This window comes from Equus caballus, chromosome 29 (assembly GCF_041296265.1).
Source record: "Equus caballus isolate H_3958 breed thoroughbred chromosome 29, TB-T2T, whole genome shotgun sequence".
Taxonomy (NCBI): Eukaryota; Metazoa; Chordata; class Mammalia; order Perissodactyla; family Equidae; genus Equus; species Equus caballus.
Genome location: NC_091712.1, coordinates 16,590,379 through 16,615,853, shown reverse-complemented (window position 1 = coordinate 16,615,853; position 25,475 = coordinate 16,590,379). Strand labels below are relative to the sequence as shown.

The following is a 25,475-nucleotide window of genomic DNA, read 5'->3' as shown; positions in this document are numbered from 1 at the left end:
GGTAGTATGGACATTTTAACAATATTAACTCATCAATCCATGAGCATGGAATATCTTTCCATTTATTTGTGTCTTCTTCAGTTTTTTTCATCAGGGTCTCACAGTTTTCAGTGTACAGGTCTTTCACTTCTTTAGTCAAATTTATTCCTAGGGATTTTATTCTTTTTGATGCTATTATAAATGGAACTGTTTTCTTAATTTCTCTTTCTGATAGTTTGTTATTAGCATATAGAAATGCAACTGATTTTTGTATTTTGATTTTGCATCCCACGACTTCACTGAATTTGTTTACCAGTTCTAACAATTTTTTGGTAGAATCTTTATGGTTTTCTACATAGAATATCATGTCATCTGCAAATAGCGACAATTTTACTTCTTCCTTTCCAACTTGGATGCCTTTTATTTCTTTTTCTTTCATAATTTCTCTGGCTAAGACTTCCAATACTGTGTTGAATAAAAGTGATGAGAGTGGGCATCCTTGCCTTGTTCCTGATCTTAGAGAAAAAGCTTTCAGCTATTCACTGTTGAGTAAGACATTAGCTGTAGGCTTGTCATATATGATCTTTATTATGTTGAGGTACATTCTCTCTGTACTCTTTGTTGAGAGTTTTTATTATGAATGGATGTTGAATTTTGTCAAATGCTTTTTCTGCATCTATTGAAATGATCATGATTTTTATCCTTCATTTTTTTAATGTCGTGTATCACATTGATCGATTTGCAGATGTTTAACCATCATTGCATCCTGATATAAATCCTACTTGAGTATGCTGTATGATCTTTTTTTTCTTTTGCTGAGGACAGTTAGCCCTGAGCTAACATCTGTGCCAGTCTTCCTCTATTTTGTATGTGGGTCTCTGCCACAGTATGGCTGACAAGTGGTGTAGGTCCGCACCCAGGATCTGAACCCGTGAACCCAGGCTGCCAAAGCAGAGTCTTCGGAACTTAACCACTATTCCACAGGGCCAGCCCCAGTGTATGATCCTTTTAATGTATTATTACAAGAAGCACCTTTAACATTCATATTTCTAGCAAGATCCTGTTCATGGTGATGTATGTGTTTTCTAAGACAATAAAAGCTTCCTCTACAGCTCTCCCCTTTTCCTTCCGAGCTCTCACCAGGATCACCTTTAATGTCCCTTTTTCTACTAACAATCTTTTCAAGGCAATCTAGGGTTTTCTTCTATCATGTACTTCAAAACTCTTGTAGCTTCTACCCATTACCCAATTCTGAAGCCATTTCAACATTTTTAGGTATTTGTTACAGCAGTAGCCCACTTCCCAGTACCAAAAATCTGTATTAGGTTTCTTGGGCTGCCATAACAAAGTACCACAAACTGAGTGGCTTAAAGAACAAAAAATTATTGTCTTATAGTCAGCAGACTAGAAGTCTTGGATCAGATGTTGGCAGTGCTGTTTTCTCCTGAGGGCTTGAGAGAAAATATGTTTCATGCCTCTGTACTACCTTTTGGTGGTTTGGGGGCAATATTGATCGTTCTTGTAGATGCATCACCGTGTCTCTGCCTGCATCTTTATATAATCTTCTTCCCGTATGTGTGTCTGCCTCTGGGCTCAAATTTCCTGTTTTTATAAGAATACTGTTCTTCCCAGGTTAGGGCCTACTCTAATGACTTTATTTTAACTGGATTACCTCTGTAAAGACCCTATATCCAAATACGGTCACATTGTGATAACAATGTGAGGTATTCTATATTTTAGGGGGAGGGTTACATTTCAATGAAATTCTGTGTTTTGGAGGGGTTACAATTCAATCCATAACCCCCTCATTGTAGGGTCAGGGATTTTGGAGATCACAGTTAACTGTGCACCAGTATCCAAAGGGCCCAACAAATGCAATTCTCTCTTACCTCCCCACTGAACTCTGAAAGTGATATAGGACTGCTGTTCTCCACTACAGACATAGGGACCTCAGCCCATTTCCTAGTCTTGTTTATTTTTGAAAGCTTAGACATCTGGGTAAAAGTTGACAGGGCTCTCCAACTCACCTCCAGATTCACTGGGAGGAGCAGAGGGAATAGCACTTATATTAATCATTAGGGCCATCACCTTGAAGACCTTAGTGAGGCAGCCTACTTACTCACTATCTGACCATGAGTTCCTTGGTGGGAGAGCCCATTAGTCTCCTCTTTGGGAAACTTTGTTGAGTAACCAAACCCAGAGATCTCTTTGGGAAGGCCTTAATCCAAATGCTCTGGCAGAGGACACAGGCTTATTATTTTTACATCACTCTTTCTGCTGGTCAGCCTTTGCTACCTGGCAGCAGCCACATTTTCCAAACTTGATGATTTGTCGGTGTACATCTGGATTATGTCACAGACTGAACAACATGGCCTATGAGGAGATTTAATTGAGCTTAGTAACCAGTGGGAGTTGCATGAATAAACCTAGAAATCTGAGTCTTATTAACGGTCACATCATCTATTGTTCTCACTCCTCATTTGTACATATAAGAGACCACTAGGGTGGCTCACAGGGAAACTGGACGGATGGATCCTATCCACTGGAAGGATGATCCAACCATATTATTCAGTGGCAAGGAACTCATCATGTGTGGGCCAAGTCTCTCAAAGCGCAAATAATACCCAGCTGAGGATACTGATGGTCAACATCAGAGGGTCTTGAGTGCTTGTACCCTTTCATCCCAATGCCATCTTCCTCCTCTTCCTTAGGCAAAGTGGCTGCTGTTACTGTACTCTGAAAGTGGGAGTCTATAGTGACACATTGCTGAGGTGCCACTGTCACTCAACAAGTTTAACAAGATTACTTCCTTCATCATGGAGGCAAACTACTCAAGTGTCTAAGATTCCGTGGTGCAGTGATCCAAAAGCACTCTATTCTTTTCCATTTTAGGCATGAGTCTCAACAAAAATTCCCTGTATCATGGGCTGTCTTTTAGTGCCAGGGACATGCTTACAGCAAACAGTAGTAATTGGGTGCAACTCAGCACTCAGGGTCTCTGATGAATTTTGTTCCTACTGTCGGAGGACTGTATCAGTAATTGGGGAATTGCTTCCCTAGCTTTCCTAGAGTCTTTCTTTTGGATCTGTGATTTGACCCACCAGGAGAATTTGGCCAGGGAGTTGGAGGCTAATGGGAAGGACTGGTGGTCCCCCTTATACCTGAAAAGCTTATGTAAACAGTCACTAGCACTCCCCAAAGTACCCCCAGGGTCCACTAGTACTTCCTGAGACACATTGACATGGCTGATGAAGTGCCCATGGAATTCTCAGACTCTTGCAGATGATCCACTTGGTCACTCAAAAGTGTCTGATGGACTTCTCTAAAACTTCCCCAAAGTGCCCCATGGGATTTTCAGGGTGTTTGCTTTTCTAGAAAGGCAATGTGCTTTATTAACCACCATGCTCATTGCACCAATTTATCAGAGAAAACACTGCTAATTGTTGAGTTGGTCAATTAAGATGACAAGCCAAACTGAAAGTAACAAACATTTATTCAATTACTGTGATAGTATAAGCAACAGTCTAAATGGGAAAGGGCCCAATTTAATCAATGTTCCATTTTTCCCCACTGAAGGCACCAGGTTAGATGTTTCATCACAAATGGCGGGGATGGGGAGGATTGTCTCAGTGCCCCCAACAAAAGGCTCTTGCCATTTTATGGACCTGGGATGTGAGGGGAGGCAGGGAGAGCTAGGAGTGGAAAAGTACTGAAAACTGAGTCAGAAAGTAGAAAATTGTCTTCAAGGCTCCCCCCTAAGATAGTCTAAGCAAAGTCACCTGAAAAGTACAGTGATTCTGTTGAGCCCCTCTGAATGGAGACACAGGGGCTAGAAATGCAGATACGTGTGTATGTAAGAGCATGGTTTGTCTAGAAGGGCCTGAACTCTGATTGAACATCCTTCCAGAGACCAGTGCACTGGCTGTGCATTACATCTAGTGTGAGGTAGGAAGCTTTTTCCCATGGTAACTGCCTTATAAAGCCGTTCTAATTTTCTATGGTTGAACCCAAAAGATCATACATAGGATTTTAACTTGGATCCACACTCCTTGGTTTATACATATATACTTATATGTGTCATACACACATACGTGTGTGTGTGCACATATACATGCATATGTCATGTATATACATATTTTAATAATCATGAGAACTCTCAGACACTTTGAATTCTAGTTCCTCTGGTCTCATTCTTGCCTTCCTCCATTTCGTATGCATATGTCCTTTCTTCCACAGTGTTAATCCTGAGTCTTAAAAAAATCAAAAGATTTATGTATTTGCTCAATCCTACAATGCTTCAAATCTTGTTACAGAATTGCTTGGCACATACCACTACAGAAACAAACCTGCCAAAAAGATTTAGTGATTTGCTTGTAGACTGCCTCCCACACTCTTGCCCAAGACTGAGGGTATGTTTCAAACACTGTATTTATAACTTATTTGGATTAGTGCCAGCGTTTTTTTTATCCCATCAGTAGGTTCATTTCATTGTTTGCTTTCAGCTTTAGTTGCTTCTTCTTGTCCTTGATGATCTAATTTTATTTTTGGAATGTGTAGAACATCAGCCTACTTCCAAAAGTAAATATTATATAAAAGGTATACTTAAGAGTGTGATTTCTTCCCCAGTCCTTCTCCTTGCATTTCCCAGTCCTCTTTCCCACCCTTGTCTTCTTTAGGTAACCAACTATGTTATTTTCCTGCATATCTTTCCTGTGCTTCCTTTTGTAAACTTAATATCTGTCTATTTCTCTATTTTTTCTGACTACTTTTTTCTAACCCAAAAGTCAGCATACTAGAAACTCTTTTTTTAGATATTTTAGACTTAACATTATCTCTTAGAAATCCTTGCATATCAGTTTATAGAAATCCTCTTCATTATTTTTACATAAATGTGAAAAGCATTTTGTACCACATTATATTCCATGGTTTATAGTACACCATAATTTGTAGTATGCACCTTATCTATTAAATCAATATCCTCTTCTTAAACATTTAGGTGGTTTGAAATATTTTGCAATTACAAATAATACTGTAATGAATAACATGTGCATATACATTTTCATTGTTTGGTCTATTATGTATGAACCTAATGTATAAATAACCCCAAAGTATATTTGATGCCTCAGAATATTTTTTTAGATTGTGAGACAGTTTCAATAGCACCCATTAAAATTTTTCTTATCATTTTTGTATCAGATCTAAATGGAAATTTATTTATAACTATAAAAATAAGAGAAAATGCTGCTGTCCACTTGCTACAAATTTGAAATCTAGAGTTTTCACAGTAGATCTGTTTTCCCATTTGGTAGACTAAATGCATCTTTTTATGTAGCTCATTTTGGAGTACCAGACGAAAACCTTATGATTGAGCCTCAAGATTCAGTGTCAAAACTCCAAAAGCCAGTAGAGAAACAAATAACTTCCAGAAGGGGAAGGCGCCACAGTAAGTATAATAATTTTGAATAACTTTAAATTATTTTAAACTCATCAGAAGATCTTTTTTCTTTGGTTTATGAATATATATTTAACCATATATTTTATAGAAATTTTACACTCTGGCCTAAAGTACAAATACCCTGAGATAACGAGAGAACAAAAGCAAAAGTGTTAATACCTTCTGGTTGGAATTTATAGTTATAAGATTATTTCACAGCCATAGAATATGTACTCGGTATCCACCAAGGCCCCATAATTGGCCAATAGAATCTGAAGGGATGTGTACTTTTCAGCTAACTCTGGAAGATTACAGGTTCCAGGAGATTATGCCCAGTGGGCACTTTTGATCTGTAGCAGTGTCTTTCTGCCGTAGGCTCCAATGATAAACTGAGAAGTTATTGAGATCTGTAACTTGAACAGATAGAAATCAGAGAGGCTTAGGGGAAGGGAAGCCTGAAAGCCTTGTCAGAGGGTCCCCTCCCAGGATATTCTGTTAATTTGGTGCCACACTAAGGTGAGGTCTTCTTGGTAACCTCATAGATGGGTGCCATCAAGTTCCCTGTATGGAAAGTGCCAGTACCAGAAAAGTCTCACCAATTGCTGGGTCTCTTTTTTATTTGGGGGGATTGAGAAAACCAAATATTGGCAATCATCTCCTCTAGAATGAGATGTTTGCAGAATTCCTTTGCAGATCATGCTCAGGAACTTTACTTGGGTGATAGGTCCTTATACCCATTCTGTGTTAATGGCTCAGTCATTTTGCTCCATGTGTGTCTGCAGAGTGACTAATCCTTGTTGGGTAGTGTTCTTGTCTGGGGCCACCAGGAAGATGTTTTCAATATAGTGGGAAGCTAGTGTTCCCTCCAGCAGCAGGACTTTTTCTAGGTCTTACCCTACCAAATGATGACAAATAGAGAGTTTAGGTGGACTTGTGGAAGGACATTAATGGTATATTGCAACCCATTTCATATAAGAGTAAACTGATCCTAATTATCTGCATGGACAGTGATGCTGAAAAGAGAGTTTGAGATGTCAGTTGTTGTACACCAAGTTCCTTTACCTTGAGCAACAGCCTCTGTGACAGTCACTAAGTCAGATACTGCCAGTGCCCAGGGCTGTACTACAGCATTGAGCTGCCAATAATCCATTGAGACTCTGTGATTCTGAGGCCACATGTCAGATAGGGCTATTGAGTGGAGAATTAGTCTCATGGAGAACTTTGTTATCTTCAAACTTGGCAATGAAGGCAGTTCTTTCTTTTTCAACTCCAGGCAGTTGCTATTGTTTTTGAGAAATAACAGCACTAGGAGCTGCTAGTCTGGTAGGTTTATGGTCTTCTACACAGCCCACTAAAATGGCCCTAACTGGAGCAGTTTTTTTCAGGGCTTGTGGGCAAAGGTGAGCAGGTGTTCACCTAAATAATACATCTATACCAATAATACATTCAGTAGTGGATGCCTTAAGAATGGAATTTGTACTTGGCCAAAGAGACCCATCTATAGTTGGGTCTAGGAAAGGGTCCCATTGGTAGTAACCTCAGACCCAAAACCAGAAAGCATTATTTGTTTTCCCATCATTTTAGTGCTGGGGTATGTGGGTCACGGTCACATCTGCACTAGTATCCAAAAGGCCTGGAAATGTAATTCTCTCCCACCTCCCCGTTGAACGCTGACCCTGGAATACAACTTTTGGTTCCTACTGGGGATATAAGAACCTGATCTAACTCCTGGTCTTGTTAGTCATTGAAAGCTGAGCGTTCTCAGTAAAAGTTGGAGGTGGTCATCTATTCATCTCCAAATTCATAGCGAGGGGCAGAGGGAATAACAGTTTTATAAATCATAGGGGTCATTAACATGCAGACCTTACTACCTTTTGTAGCCCCCATGGCCCAATACTTGGTCATCAACCTCTTCTTTGAGAACCACTGTTGAATAACCAGACTCACAGAGACTCTAAGAGCATCTCTAGAAGCATCATCCAGAAGAGAGAGCATGATTACACTTTATATCGCTCTCTCTGCCAGTCAGTCTTTACTGTCTGGGCAGTAACTGTTTTTTTCCATGTCCCAAAATATGTCTGTTACATTCTGGATTTTGTTGCAGAATATTATCACCTGACCTTATGAAGAAGTTTGATTGTGTTTGATAACCAGCAAGAGTAACATGAAAAAACCTAGACATCTGAGCTGGTTAACTTTTATCTACTGTTCTTACTCATTATTGTAGAACCAAGGGACCACCAGCATGGTTCACAGGGCTGCTATGGCCTCTGCACTGGTGATCCAAATACGATGTTAATGGTAGGTTCATGCCAAAGCTATCAGAGTACGAATAGTACACAGCTGAGGAAGGAGGGGATCTCAGGGTTTGCCTCTCATCTCCCCTCTTCCTTCTTTCTCCTTGATCAAACTTTCTTCTGTCGAGACATTCTGAAGGAGGGGTACCATAGTGATGCACCCCACAAAGTGCCGTTGTCCCTCACTAAGTTTAAGAAGACTACCTCCTTCATCATGCAAGTGAACAACTCAAGCCTTTAAGGTCTCTTTAGGTCACTGGGAAAAGCAATTCCAAAGAGTTCTATATTCATTTAATTAAACCACAAGTCTCATTAACTTGCTATGTCATAGGCTGTTTATCATTGTCTGGGACCTCATTAGAGCTAACAACAATCATTGGGTGTAATGTAGCTTGCAAAGTATGTGGCAATTTTTATTTTTATCATCAGAGGACAATAGCAGTGGCCAAGGAATTGCTTCCCTAGAGTTTCTAGAGCCCCTCTGTTGGATCTCTAATTTGACCCACCAGGTATTTTGGCCAGAGAGTCTGGGGCTAGAGGAAAGGACCATTAAACGAAAGAGAAGGACCTTAAAACCAAAAAGCTTACATAAACAATCTGCTGGCACTTTCCAAGAGTGTTCCATGGCATTCCTGAGATAGCACTTCCTGAGACTCATTGATATGGCTAGCAGAGTACATTGCTGAACCCTCAGACTCTTGCAAATGACCAGTTAGTATTCCTCCAAGAAGCCCTGTAGACTTCTCTAGCATCTCCCAACAATGATCTGGGGGATCTTCATGCTTTCTGCTTTTCCAGAAAGACAGTGTGCTTAATTGAGCCACCTTGCCTGCCACCCTTTGCCACCGAGAGGAAACCACCAGGTGTAAAAGTGGTCAATTAAGGGAACAAACTAAACTGAAAGTAACAATTAAGTCTTTATTCACTTAGTGCAATAAAATAAGAAAGAGTCTAAACATGAAAGGGCATTGACTCCACCAATGTTTCAACCAATGTTTCATTTTCCAACGAAATGACATCAGGCAAGCATCAGATGTATCAATGCAAGTGGGAGAGGAATGTCTCACCATTTGTACAGTATTTCTGTGTATATATATACATACATGTATATATGTGTGTATATATATATACATCATTATCTATCATTATAGCATCACTGACACTATACCAATACCATAGCTGTGGTATATGTCAGTTTATTTAACCAATCTCCTATGATTGAACATTTAGATGGTTTTCCATATTTTGCAATTACAAATAAGGCTGCAATGACTAATCTTGTGGATATGCATTTTCATTGCTTGATCTATTATTATGTATTAATCTAAAGTATAACTAATTGATGAAACCTGAAGACCAATATAAAATATATTTGTTGCTTAGGAATATTTATTAAATAATGAGAGAGCTTCGATATCACCCATTTCAAAGACAGATCTGGCAGTATAATAAATTAGTTATGATTTTATAAAAATGAGAGAAAATGCTACTGTACACTTGTTATAAATTTAAAATCTAGGGATTTCACAATAGATCTGTTTTTCCATTTAGTGGACTAAATACATCTCTTTATATAGCTTATATGGGAGAACAAGATGAAAATCTTATATTTTTGAAGCAAGATTCAGTGTCAAATCTCCAAATGCAAGTAAAGAAACAAATAATTTCCAGAGGAGAAAGACGCAATAGTAAGTATAGTAATTATAGGAAACTTTAAATTAAACTCATTAGAAGATCTTTTTTTTTGGTTCATGAATATGTATTTGAGCATATATTTTATAGAAATTCTACACTATGACCTAAAGTGTAAATATCCTAAGATAATTAGAGAACAAAAGCAAAATTAATGATTATTTTTGGTTGTTATTTGAGTGGTCAATAATTAGTAAGTAGCAAGACTGTTTCCACACACACTCATGAAAACTATTCACAAGATTTTTCTCATTTCACTTGTGTGGGAAGAAAATTTGATGATTATGTGGCATATCAAGAAGTTACATTATACTTATGCTTTTCTACTTATCATTTCCTCCTGAAAACCAAAAAAATAATATGATATCAGTTGAAAATCTGTTTCCTGAGGAGGAAGTTTTATTTTCAAGAAACCAATCTCAAACTAAGAAATTTGGAGCTACCAGAGAGAAGAATCTCCATGGTAAGTAATTAAGTATAAATCTTATAAATTACTTTTGATTAAATTCAGAACATTGTTTTTGGTTTGTGAATATTTCTTCAATCATATGCTTCTTTGGTAATTTTTCCCATCACACTTTAGATTTTTATTGATGATTTATCTGTTTGTTTTATAATTACTGAGTTAGATATGTTAAATCTCATATTTTGATCTATATCTTATGATTTATTATTTATATGCACATAAATTTAAAATTGATAATATTCTTGGGGGCAGAACATTTTGTCCTAAGGAAGAGACCCACTTCATCATTTTTATAGTTTTTATTTGTTTATTTTCCTTTAAAACTACCTTATCTGCTATTACTGTAGCTCCACAAACTTTCTTCTGGTTGATGTTTGCATGATGCATTCTTTTCTATCCTGGACTTTAATTTTCCCGTATCTTTACGGTTTTGCTGTATCTCTTGTAAGAAACTTACAGTTGTACATATTTTGAAATTTAGCTTGATCTTTGTCTTTTAATTAGCTCCCGTAATCACATATAATCTAATTATTGATATTTTTAGGTGTATTAACACCATTTTCTGGCTCTTTCTATTTTTCCCTTGTGGTATGTTTCTTTTACTCTTTTTTCTTTATATTTTTTATATTACGTATATTTTCCTTAGCCATATTTGATACTAAAAATTTTAAACTTTATTCTAAAGTGTAAATACTCTAAGGAAACTAAAGAATAATTTTAAATATATGAGTATTTATAATGTCAGTAACAATAATATTTCTAAATTAAATATATTTAATACTTCTGTATATCTGAAAAGTAACAAGACTGCGTATATATACAAGTGAAAAATCTATTCACATGATGTTTGTATTTCAACTAGACAGCAATTTGCTTATATCATTAAAAAATGATGTAAGATGTTGTTGGATAATTAACGTACATTGTAAACCTGGAGGTTCTCCTCAGATCTAGTTCTCTATTTAGTGCTTTTAGGAGACTTTCTTCCTGAAGCCCAGAGAGTGGATGAGGCTTTAGATGAAAATCTTTTGTCTGACACTAGGAATTGCTAGAAAGAAAAGACTCAGCAGTAAATATAATTATGAATAATAAATTATTTAGAATTTTAATTGATTTAAGCAAAACTTTTTATTTTGTTCATGAATGTGTATTCTACTACCAGCTTACAGACATCTAAGTCAAATTTTTGTATTATTTAAATTTCCTAACTCTTGAGTTCCTAGAATTTTATTTGTTTTATCAATTATGGAGAGATGTATTTTGAATTCTCCCACATGATTGCAGATTTATCTATTTCTTCTTGTATATTCCTTATACTGTCCATTTTCCTTATACTGTCTATGTTGTTACGTGCATAAAAAATAAAAATGTTAGATATTCTTTATAAACTCAAAATTTTCTTTTTATGAAAAGTACCATCTTATTCTGTCTCCAGTAAGGTCTTTTGACTAAAATCCTATTTGTCTGACATTGACACACTACTGCATATTTATTTTGGTTAGTATTTGCATGGCAGATTTTTCATCACCTATTTACTTTTGAATTTTCTGTATTCTTATAATTTGGTGGTGTCTCTTATAAATAGGTTACAGTTAAATTGTTGATAAATCCAGTGTGACTGTCTTTGTCGAGCCCTATAACATGTAATCCATTTACAATTATTATACATATTGATATGTTTGGATTTAAATATTTCTTTTTTTATATGCTTTCTATTGTTCCTACTTGATCCAGGTTTCTTTCTATTTCCTTTCTTTATTTTGGAATTATTACTTTTTAATCAGTCTAACTTTTAAATCAATCATATATGTTAGAAAACGTTTTGAAATATTTTTAAAATGTAAATACCGTGGTACAGTAAAGTCTAGTCACCACTTTCTAAATGGATGCACGAGGTAATAGGAGTGTCTCCACGTACTTTTAGGAAAGCATCTCGATCATTTTTACACTTAATTTCATTGACTGTTTTGAAAATGCACTAGAATTTTTTCAGACTTTTTTGGGGAAAGGGAGTTGTTTGATCATTTGTTTAAATTGTGTTTATTTATTTAAACTGTTAGAATACTGGAAGGAAACCTTGAGTGGTTCTCGGTATATATTAATAGTCCAGAGGATCCATAATCCAGCTGTTTTACTTTTTATTGGATTAAAAGCCTCTATTCTTGTAGCTGAGAAAATAGATGAGATATCAGATGAAAATCTTTTACCTGAAGATAAAGTTTTTATCTAAAAAAAAAATCTCAAATTAAGACACTTGAAACTGCCAGAAAATTGGGGCTTAGTAGTAAGTATAATGACTGAAACTATTGTATAATAATTTTTAATTAAATTTCTTTAGTTCAATCATATAAATAAATGCTATATACTGTATCATATACATATAAGTACATATGTGCATAATATATATAACATGTATGTGTGTGTATTTATGTTCTCCATTATATCACGTTGATGAATTATGTTGTTTATGCCTTCTTAATTTCATTGAAATTCTGTTTATTCTGTCATTTGTGAGAAAGTTATGTTAAATTCAACTACTGATTGTTTATTTCTATATATTGAATTTAGTCGTAAAATATGAATAATTTATAAAACTATTCTCTTGAAAATACTCCCATTATTTCCACACTTCATGTACTCACTGTATAATTAAGTATCTTAACAATGTGGCATTTGATTATATTGTTTCAAAGTATAAGAGAAAATATTCCTGGATAATTGACATTTGACATAATTGAGTTACAAAATTTTTTCAGTAAATCCAGTTCTCTATTTAATGGATTAGAAACATCTTTCTTGTAGTGGAAGAGGTATTAGATGAAAATCTTTTACCGGAGGATAAAGTAGCATTGTCAAAAAGCCAATCTCAAACTAAGAAGCTTGGAGCTGTCAAAATGGAAACACTAAGTAGTAAGTATGATAATTTCAATATCATTGATTTACTTTTAATTAAAGTGAGCAGAAAACTTTGTTCTTAGATTTTTGAATGTTCAATCATGTCTTTTGTATACGTTAGATGAAATGTATTTATTGTGTTATTCAATTATTTAATTTCATTGAAGTTCTGTCTGTTTATTCTGTGTTACTAAGAAGTGTATCTTAAATTCTTTCACTGTGATTATAGATTTCTCTCAGCTTCCTGGTAGTTTTGCCAGATCAGTTTATGTATTTGTAAACTATATTATTAAATGTATACAAATTTATACTTGTTATATTCACCTGGTAAACTAAGACTTTGTCTTTGTGAAAGTACACTCTTTATCTCTAAAAATGCTTTTTTGCCTTAATGTTTATTTTGTCTGATAATAATACAGCTAGCTTGCTTTCTTCTCATATTTGCACAGTCTTTTGTAAATAATTCAGAGAGAAGTTCATGATGCCTGTATGGTCTCAGTAATTTTTTCATAATAATCCTAAACCACAAGAAAAGCCCAACAGTTTCTTTATTATTTAGCAATTAGCTAGAAGCACGACTTGTAAGAAACTGCCAAACCATCTTCCAATAGCTGTAGCATTTTGCATTCCCACCAGCAGTGAATCAGAGTTCCCATTGCTCCACATGCCTGATAGAATTTGTTTTCAGTGTTTGGGGTTTGACCCATTCTAATAAGTATTTAGTGGTATCTTATTCTTGTTTTAATTCACAACTTCCTGATGACCTATATGTTGAACATCTTTTCATGTGCTTGTTTGCCCTCTGTATGACTTCTTTGGTAAAGTATCTGTTCAGATTTTTGCCCATGTTGTAATTGGGTTATGTGTTTTCTAACTGTTAAGTTTTAAGTGTTCTTTGTATATTTGGGATAACAGTTCACTATCAGATATATGTTCTGCAAATATTTTCTTCCAGCCTGTGGCTTATATTATCATTCTCTTAATGGTATCTTTCTGAGAGCAGTTTTTTAAAAAAAAATTTAATGAAGTCAAACGTCAATTTCTTTTCGAGGATTATGCTTTTGGTGTTTTATCTAATAAGTCATCACCAAACTTAGAGTCACGTATGTTGTCTTCTAAGAGAGTCATAGTTTTGCGTTTTACATGTAGGTCTATGATTCATTCTGAGTTAATTTTTGGTGTAATGTTTGTGTCTAGATTCTTTTTATTTTTTTGCAAGTGGCGGTCCGGTTGTTCCAGTACCATTTGTTGAAAAGACTATTGTCTCTTGAATTGCCTTTGCTTTTTTGTCAAAGATCATTGACTGTATTTGTGTGGGGCTATATCTCTCTATTCTGTTACAGTTGATCTACTCTTTCATCAATAGCACATTGCCTTGATTTCTTTAGGTTTATAAGAAGTCTTGAAGTTGAGTAGCATCAGTTTTCTGGCCTTGTTTTCTCTTCAACATTGTGTTGGTTAATCTGAGTGTTTTGCCTTTTCATATGAACTTTAGAATTGATTTGTTAATATCCACGAAACAGTTTGTTGTAATTTTGATTGGGATTGCGTTGAATCAAGTTGGAAAGAACTGACATCTTAACAATATTTAGTCTTCCTACCCATATACATAGAATATCCCTCCATTAGATCTTAGATTTGTTTAGATCTTTGATTTTCTTTAGATCTTAGATTTGTTTAGATCTTTAGATTTTTTTAGATCCTTACAGCAGAGTATTTGTTTTCCTCATGTATCTTTTGTATTTATTTTGTTAGATTTATACTTAATTATTTCATTTTTTGGTGCTAATATAAATGGTATTGTGCTTAATTTCAAATTCCACTTGTTAATTGTTGATATATAGGAAAGCAATTGACTTTTGTATATTAACCTGTATCTGGCAACCTTGCTTTAATAGCTTAGAGTTTCAGGAATTTTGTTGTTGTTCAACAAAAATAGTTTTATTTACATTTCTCAATGTATGCACCTTTTATTTCCTTTTTCGTCTTATTACATTAGCTAGGACTTCCAGTGTGATGTTGGGTAGGAGTGGTGAGAAGGAATATCCTTGACTTATTCCTGATCTTAGAGAGAAAGCATTTCATTTCTTACCATTAAGTGTGATGTTATCTGTTGGTTTCTTTGTAGATGTTCTTTATCAAATTGAGGAAGTTCCCCACTATTCTTAGTTTACTGAGAGTTTTATCATGAATGGGTTTTGGATTTTTTCAGATGATTTTCCTACATTTCTGATTGATCATATGATTTTTTTCCAGTCTGTTGATGTGATGGATTACATTAATTGATTTTTGAATAATGAACCAGCATTGCATATCTGGAACAAATCCCATTTGGTCATGGTTTATAATTATTTTTATACATCGTGGGATTCAATTTGATAATATTTTGTTGAGGATTTTTGCATCTTATTCGTGAAAGATATTGATCTGTAGTTTTCCTTTCTTATATTTTTGTCTAGTTTTTGAATTAGAGTAATAAAGTTCAAATATATTGTGATTTGAGAGAGTATTTCATATGATTTCTATTCTTTTAAATTTTTTAAGGTATGTTTGATGGGCCAGAATATGGTATATCTTGGTGAATGTTCCTTGTAAACTTGAGAAGAATGTATATTCTGCTGTTGTTGGGTGGAGTAAGCTATAAACGTCAATTGGACCCAGTTGGTTGATGGTGCTACTCAGTTCAACTATATTATTATGGATTTTCAGTCTGCTGGATCTGTCAATTACTGATAGATGGTATTGAAAACTGCAAATATAATAGATTTGTCTGTTTCTCCTTGCAGTTCTATCAGGTTTTGCCTCATGTATTTTGTTGCTCTGTTGTTAGGTGCATACTTATTAAGAATTATTATGTTTTCTGGGATATTGACCCCTTTATCATTATGTAATGCTCTTTTTATCCCTGATAATTTTCCTTGGTCTGAAGTTTGCTTTGTCTCCAATTAATATAGCTTCTCCAGCTTTACTTTGATTAGTGTTAGCATGCTATATCTTTCTCCATCCCTTTATTTTTAGTCTTTCTTATCTTTCTGTTTAAAGTGAGCTACTTATAGACAACACATGGGCTAGTTTATTTATTAACTCTGACAGTCTCTGTCTTTTAACTAATGTACTTAGGCCATTCACATTTAAAATGATTATCGATATATTTATTTTATTTTATTTTATTTTTTTAATTGCAGTAACATTGAGTTATAACATTATATAGCTTTTGGATGTGCATCATAATATATTTCGAATTATGTGTAGATTACATCATGTTCACCACCCAAAAACTAGTTATAGTCCATCCCCTCACATGTGAGCCTAATCACCCCTTTTCCCTCTCCCCTTCTTCCCCCAGGGTAACCACCAATCCGTTCTCCAAGGCTGTGTGTTTGTTTGTCGTTGTTTTTGTCTTCTACTTATGAGTGAGATCATACGGTATTTGACTTTCTCCCTCTGACTTATTTCTCTCATTGCAATACCCTCAAGGTCCATCTATGTTGTCACAAATGGCCAGATTTCATAATTTCTTATGGCTGAGTAGTATTCCATTGTGTATGTATACCACATCTTCTTTATCCATTCATCCCTTGATGGGCACCTAGGTTGCTTCTAAGTCTTGGCTATTGTGTATAATGCTGCAATGAACATAGGGGTGCAAGTATCTTTATGCCTTTGCATTTTCAAGTTCTTTGGATAAATACCCAGCAGTAGGATAGCTGGATCATATGGTAGATCTATTCTTAATTTTCTGAGGATACTCCATACTGCTTTCCATAGTGGCTGCACCAGTTTGCACTCCCAACAGCAGTGTGCAAGGGTTCCCTTCTCTCCACATCCTCTCCAACACTTGTTGTTTCCTGTCTTGTTAATTATGGCCCTTCTGACCAGAGTGAGTTGATGTCTCGTTGTAGTTTTGATTTGCATTTCCCTGATAGCTAATGATGTTGAACATCTTTTCATATGCCTGATGGCCAGCTGTATATCTTCTTTGGACAAATCTCTGTTCAGATCTTTTGCCCATTTTTTAATTGGCTTGTTGGGTCTTTTTTGTTGAGCTGTATGAGTTCTTTGTATATTTTGGATATTAACACCTTATCTGATATATGGTTTGCAAATATCTTCTCCCAATTGTTAGGTTGTCTTTTGGTTTTGTTGATGATTTCCTTTGCTGTACAGAAGCTTTTTAGTTTGATATAGTCCCATTTGTTCATTTTTTCTTTTGTTTCCCTTGCCTGGTCAGACATGGGACTTGAAAGTATGCTGCTAAGACCAATGTCAAAGAGTGTACTGCCTATGTTTTCTTCTAGAATTTTCATGGTTTCGAGTCTTACATTCAAGTCTTTAATCCATTTTGAGTTGATTTTTGTGTGTGGTGTAAGGAAATGGTCTACTTTCATTCTTTTGCATGTGGCTGTCCAGTTTTCCCAACACCATTTATTGAAGAGACTCTCCTTTCTCCATCGTATGCTCTTGGCTCCCTTGTCGAATATTAGCTGTCTGTAAATGTGTGGGTTTATTTCTGGGCTCTTGGTTCTGTTCCACTTATCTGTGTGTCTGTTTTTGTGCCAGTATCATGCTGTTTTGGTTACTATGGCTTTGTAGTTTATTTTGAAATCAGGGAGTGTGATACCACCTGCTTTGTTCTTTTTCTCAGGAATCCTTTGGCTATTTGGGGTCTTTTCTTGTTCCATATAAATTTTAGGATTCTTTGTTCTATTTCTGTGAAAAATGTTGGAAGATTGATAGGGATTGCATTGAATCTATATATTGCTTTAGGAAGTATGGAATTTAACAATGTTAATTCTTCCAATCCAAGAGCACGGAATATCTTTTCATTTCTTTGTGTCTTCTTCGATTTCTTTCAACAATGTTTTATAGTTTTCAGTGTACAGATCTTTCACCTCTTTGGTTAAGTATATTTCTAGCTATGTTATTCTTTTTGTTGCAATTGTAAATGGGATTGTATTCTTAATTTCTCTTTCTGCGACTTTGTTGTTGGTGTATAGAAACGCAACCAATTTTTGTACATTGATTTGGTATCCCGCAACTTGACTGTATTCCTTATTGTTTCTAAAAGATTTTTAGTGGAATCTTTAGGGTTTTCTAGATATAAAATCATGTCGTTTGCAAGGAGTTACACTTTCACTTCTTCTTTTCCAATGTGGAACCCTTTTATTTCTTTTTCTTGCCTGATTCCTCTGGCTAGGACTTCCAATACTATGTTAAGTAACAGTGGTGACAGTGAGCATCCTTGTCTGGTTCCTGTTCTTAAAGGGATAGCTTTCAGTTTTTCTCCATTGAGAATGATATTTGCTGCGGTTTTGTCATATATGGCCTTTATTATGTTGAGGTTTTATCATAAATGGATGCTGTATCTTTTCAAATGCTTTCTCTGCATCTATTGAGATGATCATGTGATTTTTATTCTTCATTTTGTTAATGTGGTGTATGACATTGATAGATTTGCGGATGTTGAACCATCCCTGCATCCGTGGAATGAAACCCACTTGATCATGATGTATGATCTTTTTAATGTATTGTTGTATTAGATTTGCTAGTATTTTGTTGATAATTTTTGCATCGATGTTCATCAGTGATATTGGCATGTAATTTTCTTTTTTTGTGTTGTCCTTGTCTTGTCTTGGTATCAGGATAATGTTGGCTTCGTAGATGTTAGGAAGCCTCCCCTCCTCTTCAATTTTTTGGAAGAGTTTGAGAAGGATAGGTATTAAGTCTTCTTTGAATGTTTGGTAGAATTCACCAGGGAAGCCATCTGGTCCTGGACTTTTATTTTTTGGGAGGTTTTTGATTGCTGTTTCGATCTCCTTACTGGTGATCGGTCTATTCAAATTTTCTACTTCTCCGTGGTCCAGTTATGGAGGGTTGTATGTTTCTAAGATTTATCCATTTCTTCCAGATTATCCAATTTGTTGGCATATAGGTTTTCATAGTATTCTCTTGTTATCTTTTGTATTTCTGAGGTGTCCGTTGTAATCTCTCCTCTTTCATTTCTGATTTTGCTTATTTGAGCATTCTCTCTTTTTTTCTTGGTGAGTCTAGCTGAGGGTTTGTCAATTTTGTTTATCTTTTCAAAGAACCAGCTCTTGGTTTCGTTAATTTTTTCTTTTTTTTTTTTTTTAGTCTCTATATCCTTTATTTCTGCTCTGATTTTTATTATTTCCTTCTTTCTGCTGATTTTGGGCTTTGTTTGTTGTTCTTTGTCCAGTACCTTTAGATGTGCTTTTAGAATGTCTATTTGGGATTTTTCTTCTTTGTTGAGGTAGGGTAGGCCTGAATTGCTATAAACTTCCCTCGTAGAACCGCTTTTGCTGTATCCCACAGATTTTGGCATGTCGTGTTTTCATTTTCATTTGTCTCCAGGAATTTTTTTATTTCTCCTTTGATTTCTTCATTGACCCAATCACTGTTCAGTAGTATTTTTTTTAATATCCACATTTTTGTGGCTTTTCTGGTTTTCTTCCTGTAGTTGATTTCTAGTTTCATTCCTTTGTGGTCAGAAAAGATGATCCATTGGTGTAAGTGGAGTGTTAAAGTCCCCTACTATTATTGTGTTACTGTCTATTTCTCCTTTTATGTCTGTTAATAATTGCTTTATATATTTAAGTGCTCCTATGTTGGGTGCATAGATACTTACAAGTGTTATATCTTCTTGTTGGATTGTTCCCTTTATCATTATGTAGTACCCGTCTTTGTCTCTTGTTACAGTTTTTGTTTTAATGTCTGTTTTGTCTGATATAAGTATTGCTACCCCCACTTTCTTTTCTTTGCCATTTGCATGGAATATCTTTTTCCATTCTTTCACTTTCAGTTTGTGAGTGTCTTTAGGTCTAAAGTGTGTCTCTTGTATGCAGCATATACATGGGTCTTGTTTTTGTATCTAGTTGGCCACCCCTATAGCATTTGATTGGAGCATTTGGTCCATTGATGTTTATAGTAGCTATTGATAAATATGTGTTTAGTGCCATTTTGTTACTGTTTTTTCTGGGTGTTTTAGTAGTTCTCCTCTGTTCCTTTCTTCTTCTCTTGCTCTCTTCCCTTGTGGTCTGATGGCTATCTTTAGTAATGTGTTTGATTTCTTTTGTCTTACTTTTTTGCTTGCTTATTATAGGTTTCTGATTTGTGATTACCATGAGGATCCTATTTAATATTCTATGTATATAACAGTCTATATCGAGTTGATAGACTCTTTAGCTTGACCTCTTTCTAAATGCTCTACTTTTTCACTCCCCTCCTCCCACATTTTATGTTTTTCAAATCATATATAGTCTCTTGTTTAGTGTGTGTCTATCCATTACCCTCTTATCATTGAAATAGGTGCTTTTCGTACCTTTGTCTTTTAACCTTCATATTATCTTCACAGGTAGTTGATCTGCTACCTTTACTATATTTTTACCTTACAAGTGATTTTATTGCGTGTTTTTTTGTTGTTGTTTTGTTTTTTTGATAATAATTTTTTTATCTCTATTTGTGGTCATTACTTTCCCACTTAAATAAGTACCTTTAGCATTTCTTGTAGAACTTATTTCTTGGTGATAAACTCCTTAACTTTTGCTTGTCTTGGAAGCTCTTTATCTCTCCTTCCAATCTGAATGACAACCTTGATGGGTAGAGTATTCTTGGTTTTTTCCTTTTAGCACTTTAAATACATTGTGCCATTCTCTTCTCACCTGTAGGGTCTCGGCTGAGAAGTCCGCTGACAGCCTGATGGGCTTCCCTTTATATGTCACTTGTGGCCTTTCTCTTGCTGCTTTTAGGATTCTCTCTTTATCTTTAATTTTGGACACTTTAATTATAATATGTCTTGGTGTGGGCCTCTTTGGGCTTATCGTGTTTAGAGCTTTCTGTGCTTCCTGAACTTGGATGTCTGTTTCTTTCCTCAGGTTAGGAAATTTTTCATCTATTATTTCTACAAATAAATTTTGTGCCCCTTTGTCTCTCTCTTTTCCTTCTGGGACACCTATAATCCAAATGTTAGCACACTTGATATTGTCCCAGAGTTCCCTTAGACTGTTCTCATTCTGTCTAATTCTTTTTTCTTTCTTCTGTTCTGCTTGGGTGATTCCCTCTAGTCTTTCATCTAGCTCACTGATCCATTCTTCTGCCTCCTCTACTCTGCTGTTGCGTCTCTCTAGTGAATTTCTCATTTCCAGTATTGTATTCTTCATTTCTGATTGGTCCTTTTTCATATCTTCCAGTTCTTTGCTGAAGTGCTCACTGTGTTCATCTAGTCTTCTCCAATATCTGTGAGCATCCTCATGATATTTTGTTTGAATTCTTTTTCGAGTGGGTCACTTGTTTCTGTTTCATTTAGTCCTTTTTCTGGGATTTTGTCCTGTTCCTTTGCTTGGAAAGTATTCCTTTGTCTCCTTATTATGCCTCTTTCTCTGTGCTTATTTCTATGTATTAGGTAAGTCGTCTATGTCTCCTGATCTTGGAGAAGTGGCCTTATGTATGAGGTGCCATATAAGGCCCAGCAGTGGGCTTCCCTCTCATGACCTGTCCAGAAGATCCCGGAGTGACCCCTTGTGGGCTACTTGTGTCCTGCTGTGGCAGGATTGCTCCTACTGCAGGAACCCAAGGACTATAGTCTTTCCTTCCCTGGCCAGCTGTTGTAAATCCAGTTTGGGGAGCCTCAGCACTGTTGGCTCCAAAGTCTATCAGCACACTCCTATTGCAGTTTTCCTTTTAATTAGGTTGGTACCCTGTGTAGCTTGTTGCTAGGCCCAGGGGCTTACAGTTGTGATAGATCTCAGGCCACAAGCCTATTGTCAGTTCTCTTAGGAGTGCAACTGAGTGCGGCTGGCCCCTGGCATGGGAGCACTCAATTGTTTCAGGCTTTCGAAGGTGGGGCTGATCCTTTTTATGGCTATTTGTGAAGCACAGGTCTTCTCCCACTGATAAACCTTACCCCACCCAGGACCACACATGCTGTCAAGATGGTCCTGGTCCATGCACACTTCTCAACCCCCTGGAGCATACTCTGATATCACACTGCAGAAGCCCCACCTCTCCACCAATGCTCCCCACAGTTCACCTGGTCCTCACATAGGCTCTGCCCCACAGAGGCAGACACCCTTGCCTGCCTGTAGAGGATCAAGGCACCCAGTCAATGCAGGCTGAAAAGTAGCCTGAGGGCTTGCTGATAAGTGGGGCCAGTCCCTAGGGTTGCCTGCCCTGGCTGAACTAGATTAAATATGTGCTCTAGTGGCCGTGGCAGACCCCTGGGCTAACAGGCCAAGGGATGAACCTCAATTCGATATATTTATTTTATTTTAATATCAACCATGTTTATACCTATTTTCTCTCTAACACCCTAGTACTATGTTTCCTTTTTGTCTTCCACTTTTTTCCTGCCTTCTCAGGCTTTAACTGGATATTCAATATGATTCCATTCTTAGCATATCCTCTCCTTTATTAGTATGTCTGTTATTTTTCTTTAAAAAATTTTTTAGTGGTTATCCTAGAATTTGCAGTATACATTTACAACTAATCTAAGTCCACTTCTGAATAACACCATACCACTTTGTGGGGAGTGTAGGTATCTGATAACAGTGTATTTCTAATTCCTTTCTCCTGTCCCTTATAACATTGCTGTCATTCATTTCACTTACCTATAAGCTATAATCTCTGAATATATTATTTCTATTATTATTATGAACAAACTGTTATCTGTTCTATCAATTAAGAGTAAGAAAAATAAGATTTTTTTTACCTTTATTTATTCCTTCTCTAATGTCATTCCTCTCTTTGTGTGGATCTAGTTTTCTGATCTGTATCATATTCCTTCTCTCTGAAAAACTTCTTTTAACGTTTTCTCACAGTGCTGGTCAAATGGAAACAAATTCCCTCACTTCTTTTTTTTTTTTTAATCTGACAAAATCATTGTTTCTCTTTCAGTTTTGAAGGATAATTTTTCTGGATACAGAATTCTAGGTTGCTTGTTTTGTTTAACACTTTAAATATTTCTCTCCATTCTCTTCTTGCTTACATGGTTTGATGAGAAGTATGACATAATTCTTATCCTTGTCCCTCTGTAAATAAGGTGTTTTTGTTTTCGTTTTGCTCAAGAGTCTTTCAAGATTTTCTCTTTGTCTTTGATTTTATGAAGTTTGAATATGATATGATTAGATGTATATTTTTTGGTATTGATCCTTTTTGGTGTTCTCTGAGCTTCTATGATCTATGGTTTGATGTCTGTCATTAATTTTGGAAAACTTTTGATCATTACTACTTCAACCATTTCTTCTGTCTCATTGTTTTTTCTCCTTCTGGTATTCCCATTGTGTGTACGTTACACCTTTTGTAATTGTCTCAAAGATCTCAGATATTCTGTACCTTTTTTTTCCCATTTATTTTCTGTTTTCTTTTCAATTTAGGAAGTTTCTCATGACATACCTTCAAGCTCACTTATTCTTTGCTTGACTATGTCCAATCTACTGATAAGCATATCAAAAGCATCCTTCATTTCTGTTGCAGTGTTTTTTATTTCTATTATTTCCATTTGATTTTTTTCTTATTCTAGATCTCTGCTTACATTAACTATCTTTCTTGCATGTTTTCTTCTTTTTCCATGAGAACTCTTAGCATATTAGTCATAATTATTTTAAATACCCAGTATGATAATTCCACAATCTCTGTCATCTCTGAATCTGCTGCTCATAGTTAATATATATCTCTTCAGACTGTTTTTTGACTTTCAGCATGCCTTGCATTTTTGTCATGGCTGTTGACATGTAGACATGATGTATTGGTTAAAAGGAACTGATGTATATAGGCCTTTAATGTGAGGCTTTGTGTTTATCTGACTAGGGATGAGGCTGTGTTTCCTATTTGCTGTAGCTGTAGGTATCAGATGCTAAAATTTCCTATATTGTCCCTTTTTGGTCTCCCCTGATATCTTTGCATTTCCCTCCAGATTCCTTTTTAAATAGCGTCTGAGGCTTGATGTTCTTTTAGCTGTAATCTGCTATTATTATAGAGGAGCTCTATTAATGTAAAGTGTCAGGGAAGGGGAGACATTCTATAACCTTCTGATTAGGTCTCAGTCTCTTAGCAAGCCTGTGCCTCTGGCCCCAAATTTCACAAGTGTTTCTCATCTCTCTCCTTCCTCATTGGTAAGATAGGAGGGCTAGAAGAGGCTGGAATTGTGTATCTGCTGACTCCTATGTTGAATATTTTCCTCCTTCAAGATCTGTTAGATTCTGGTAAACCCTGTGTTAGTTAAGCGCTGGGAAAATAGTTTCCCTTGCAGGAAATCTTTTGTTAAGGACAACAGAAAGCTTTAGACATGTCTAAAAGTACTTTCCCTCCTGTTGGAAACATGTGGGGCTTCTTCTATGATCTGCACTCTGAGAACCTGGTTGGTTTCCTAGAGGTGAACTCACGCTAATGTGGGGCACTGCTAAGACTCAAGCTAGTACATACTAGACTTTCAGCTTCTCCTCAGTTGCAGTGTAAGTGTTCCTACCAGCATGGCTCTGGCAGCAGGCTTCTACTCCTGAGCTTCTGCTGCCAGTAAACTGTGCTTCTTCTATCTACCTCTCACTCCAGTTTTGGAGGCAGCATTTTGCCTTATGACCTCAATTCTCTGACAAACGTGAGAAAATATTTTTTCTTTTTTTAAAATTTTTTCTTTTTTTAATTGCAGTAACATTGGATTATATAGCTTTCAGATGTACATCGTAATATACTTTGAATTCTGTGTAGATGACATCATGTTCACCACCCAAAAACTAGTTATAGTCCATCCCCTCACATGTGAGCCTAATCATCCCTTTTGCCCTCCGCTCCTTCCCCCATGGTAACCACCAATGCAATCTGCATTGCTATGTGTTTGTTTGTCATTGTTTTTATCTTCTACTTATGAGTGAGATCATATGGTATTTGACTTTCTCCCTCTGACTTATTTCATTCAGCATAATACCCTCAAGGACCATCCATGTTGTCACAAATGGCCAGATTTCATCATTTCTTATGGCTGAGTAGTATTCCATTGTGTATAAGTACCACATCTTCTTTATCCATTCGTCCCTTGATGGGCACCTAGGTTGCTTCCAAGTCTTGGCTATTGTGTATAATGCTGCAATGAACATAGGAATGCATAAATGTCTTTGTATTGTTGATTTCATGTTCTTTGCATAAATACCTGGTAGTGGTATAGCTGGATTGTATGGTGTTTCTATTTTTAACTTTTTGAGAAATCTCCCTACTGTTTTCCATAGTGGCTGTACTATTTTGCATTCCCACCACCAGTGTATGAGGGTTTCCTTTTCTGCACATCCTCTCCAACATTTGTTGTTTTTTGTCTAGTTAATTACAGCCATTCTAACAGGTGTAAGGTGATATCTCATTGTGGTTATGATTTGCATTTCCCTAATAATTACTGATGTTGAATATCTTTTCATGTGCCTGTTAGCCATCTGTATATCTTCTCTGGAAAAATGTCTGTTCATATGCTCTGCCCATTTTTTAATTGTGGTGTTTGTTTTTTTGACTTGTATGAGCTCTTGATATATTTTGGAAATTAACCCTTTGTCAGATATATGATTTGAAAATATGTTCTCCCATTTACTGGGTTGTGTTCATTTTGTTCATGGTTTCCTTGGCCTTGCAGAAGCTCTTTAGTCTAATGTAGACACATTTGTTTATTTTTTTTCTTTTGTTTCCCTTGCCTGAGTAAACATGTTATTTAAAAAGATGC

At 35.9% G+C, this 25,475-nt stretch overlaps 1 protein-coding gene across 17 annotated transcripts in view; it reads left to right on the top strand.

The window, feature by feature from the left end:
* CCDC7 (coiled-coil domain containing 7) overlaps window positions 1-25,475 on the top strand; it is a 460,046-nt gene that overhangs the window by 323,898 nt on the left and 110,673 nt on the right. For 12 of the 17 annotated variants that reach the window (XM_070255438.1, XM_023632305.2, XM_070255443.1 and 9 more), the window contains 4 exons: window positions 5,312-5,422; window positions 9,288-9,398; window positions 9,734-9,865; window positions 12,671-12,778. In XM_070255438.1, coding sequence (XP_070111539.1) covers window positions 5,312-5,422; window positions 9,288-9,398; window positions 9,734-9,865; window positions 12,671-12,778 — 462 coding nt within the window. Of the gene's footprint in view, window positions 1-5,311; window positions 5,423-9,287; window positions 9,399-9,733; window positions 9,866-12,670; window positions 12,779-25,475 lie in introns of those variants that run through there. The other 5 variants (XM_070255454.1, XM_070255448.1, XM_070255453.1 and 2 more) reach the window with 1 other exon arrangement.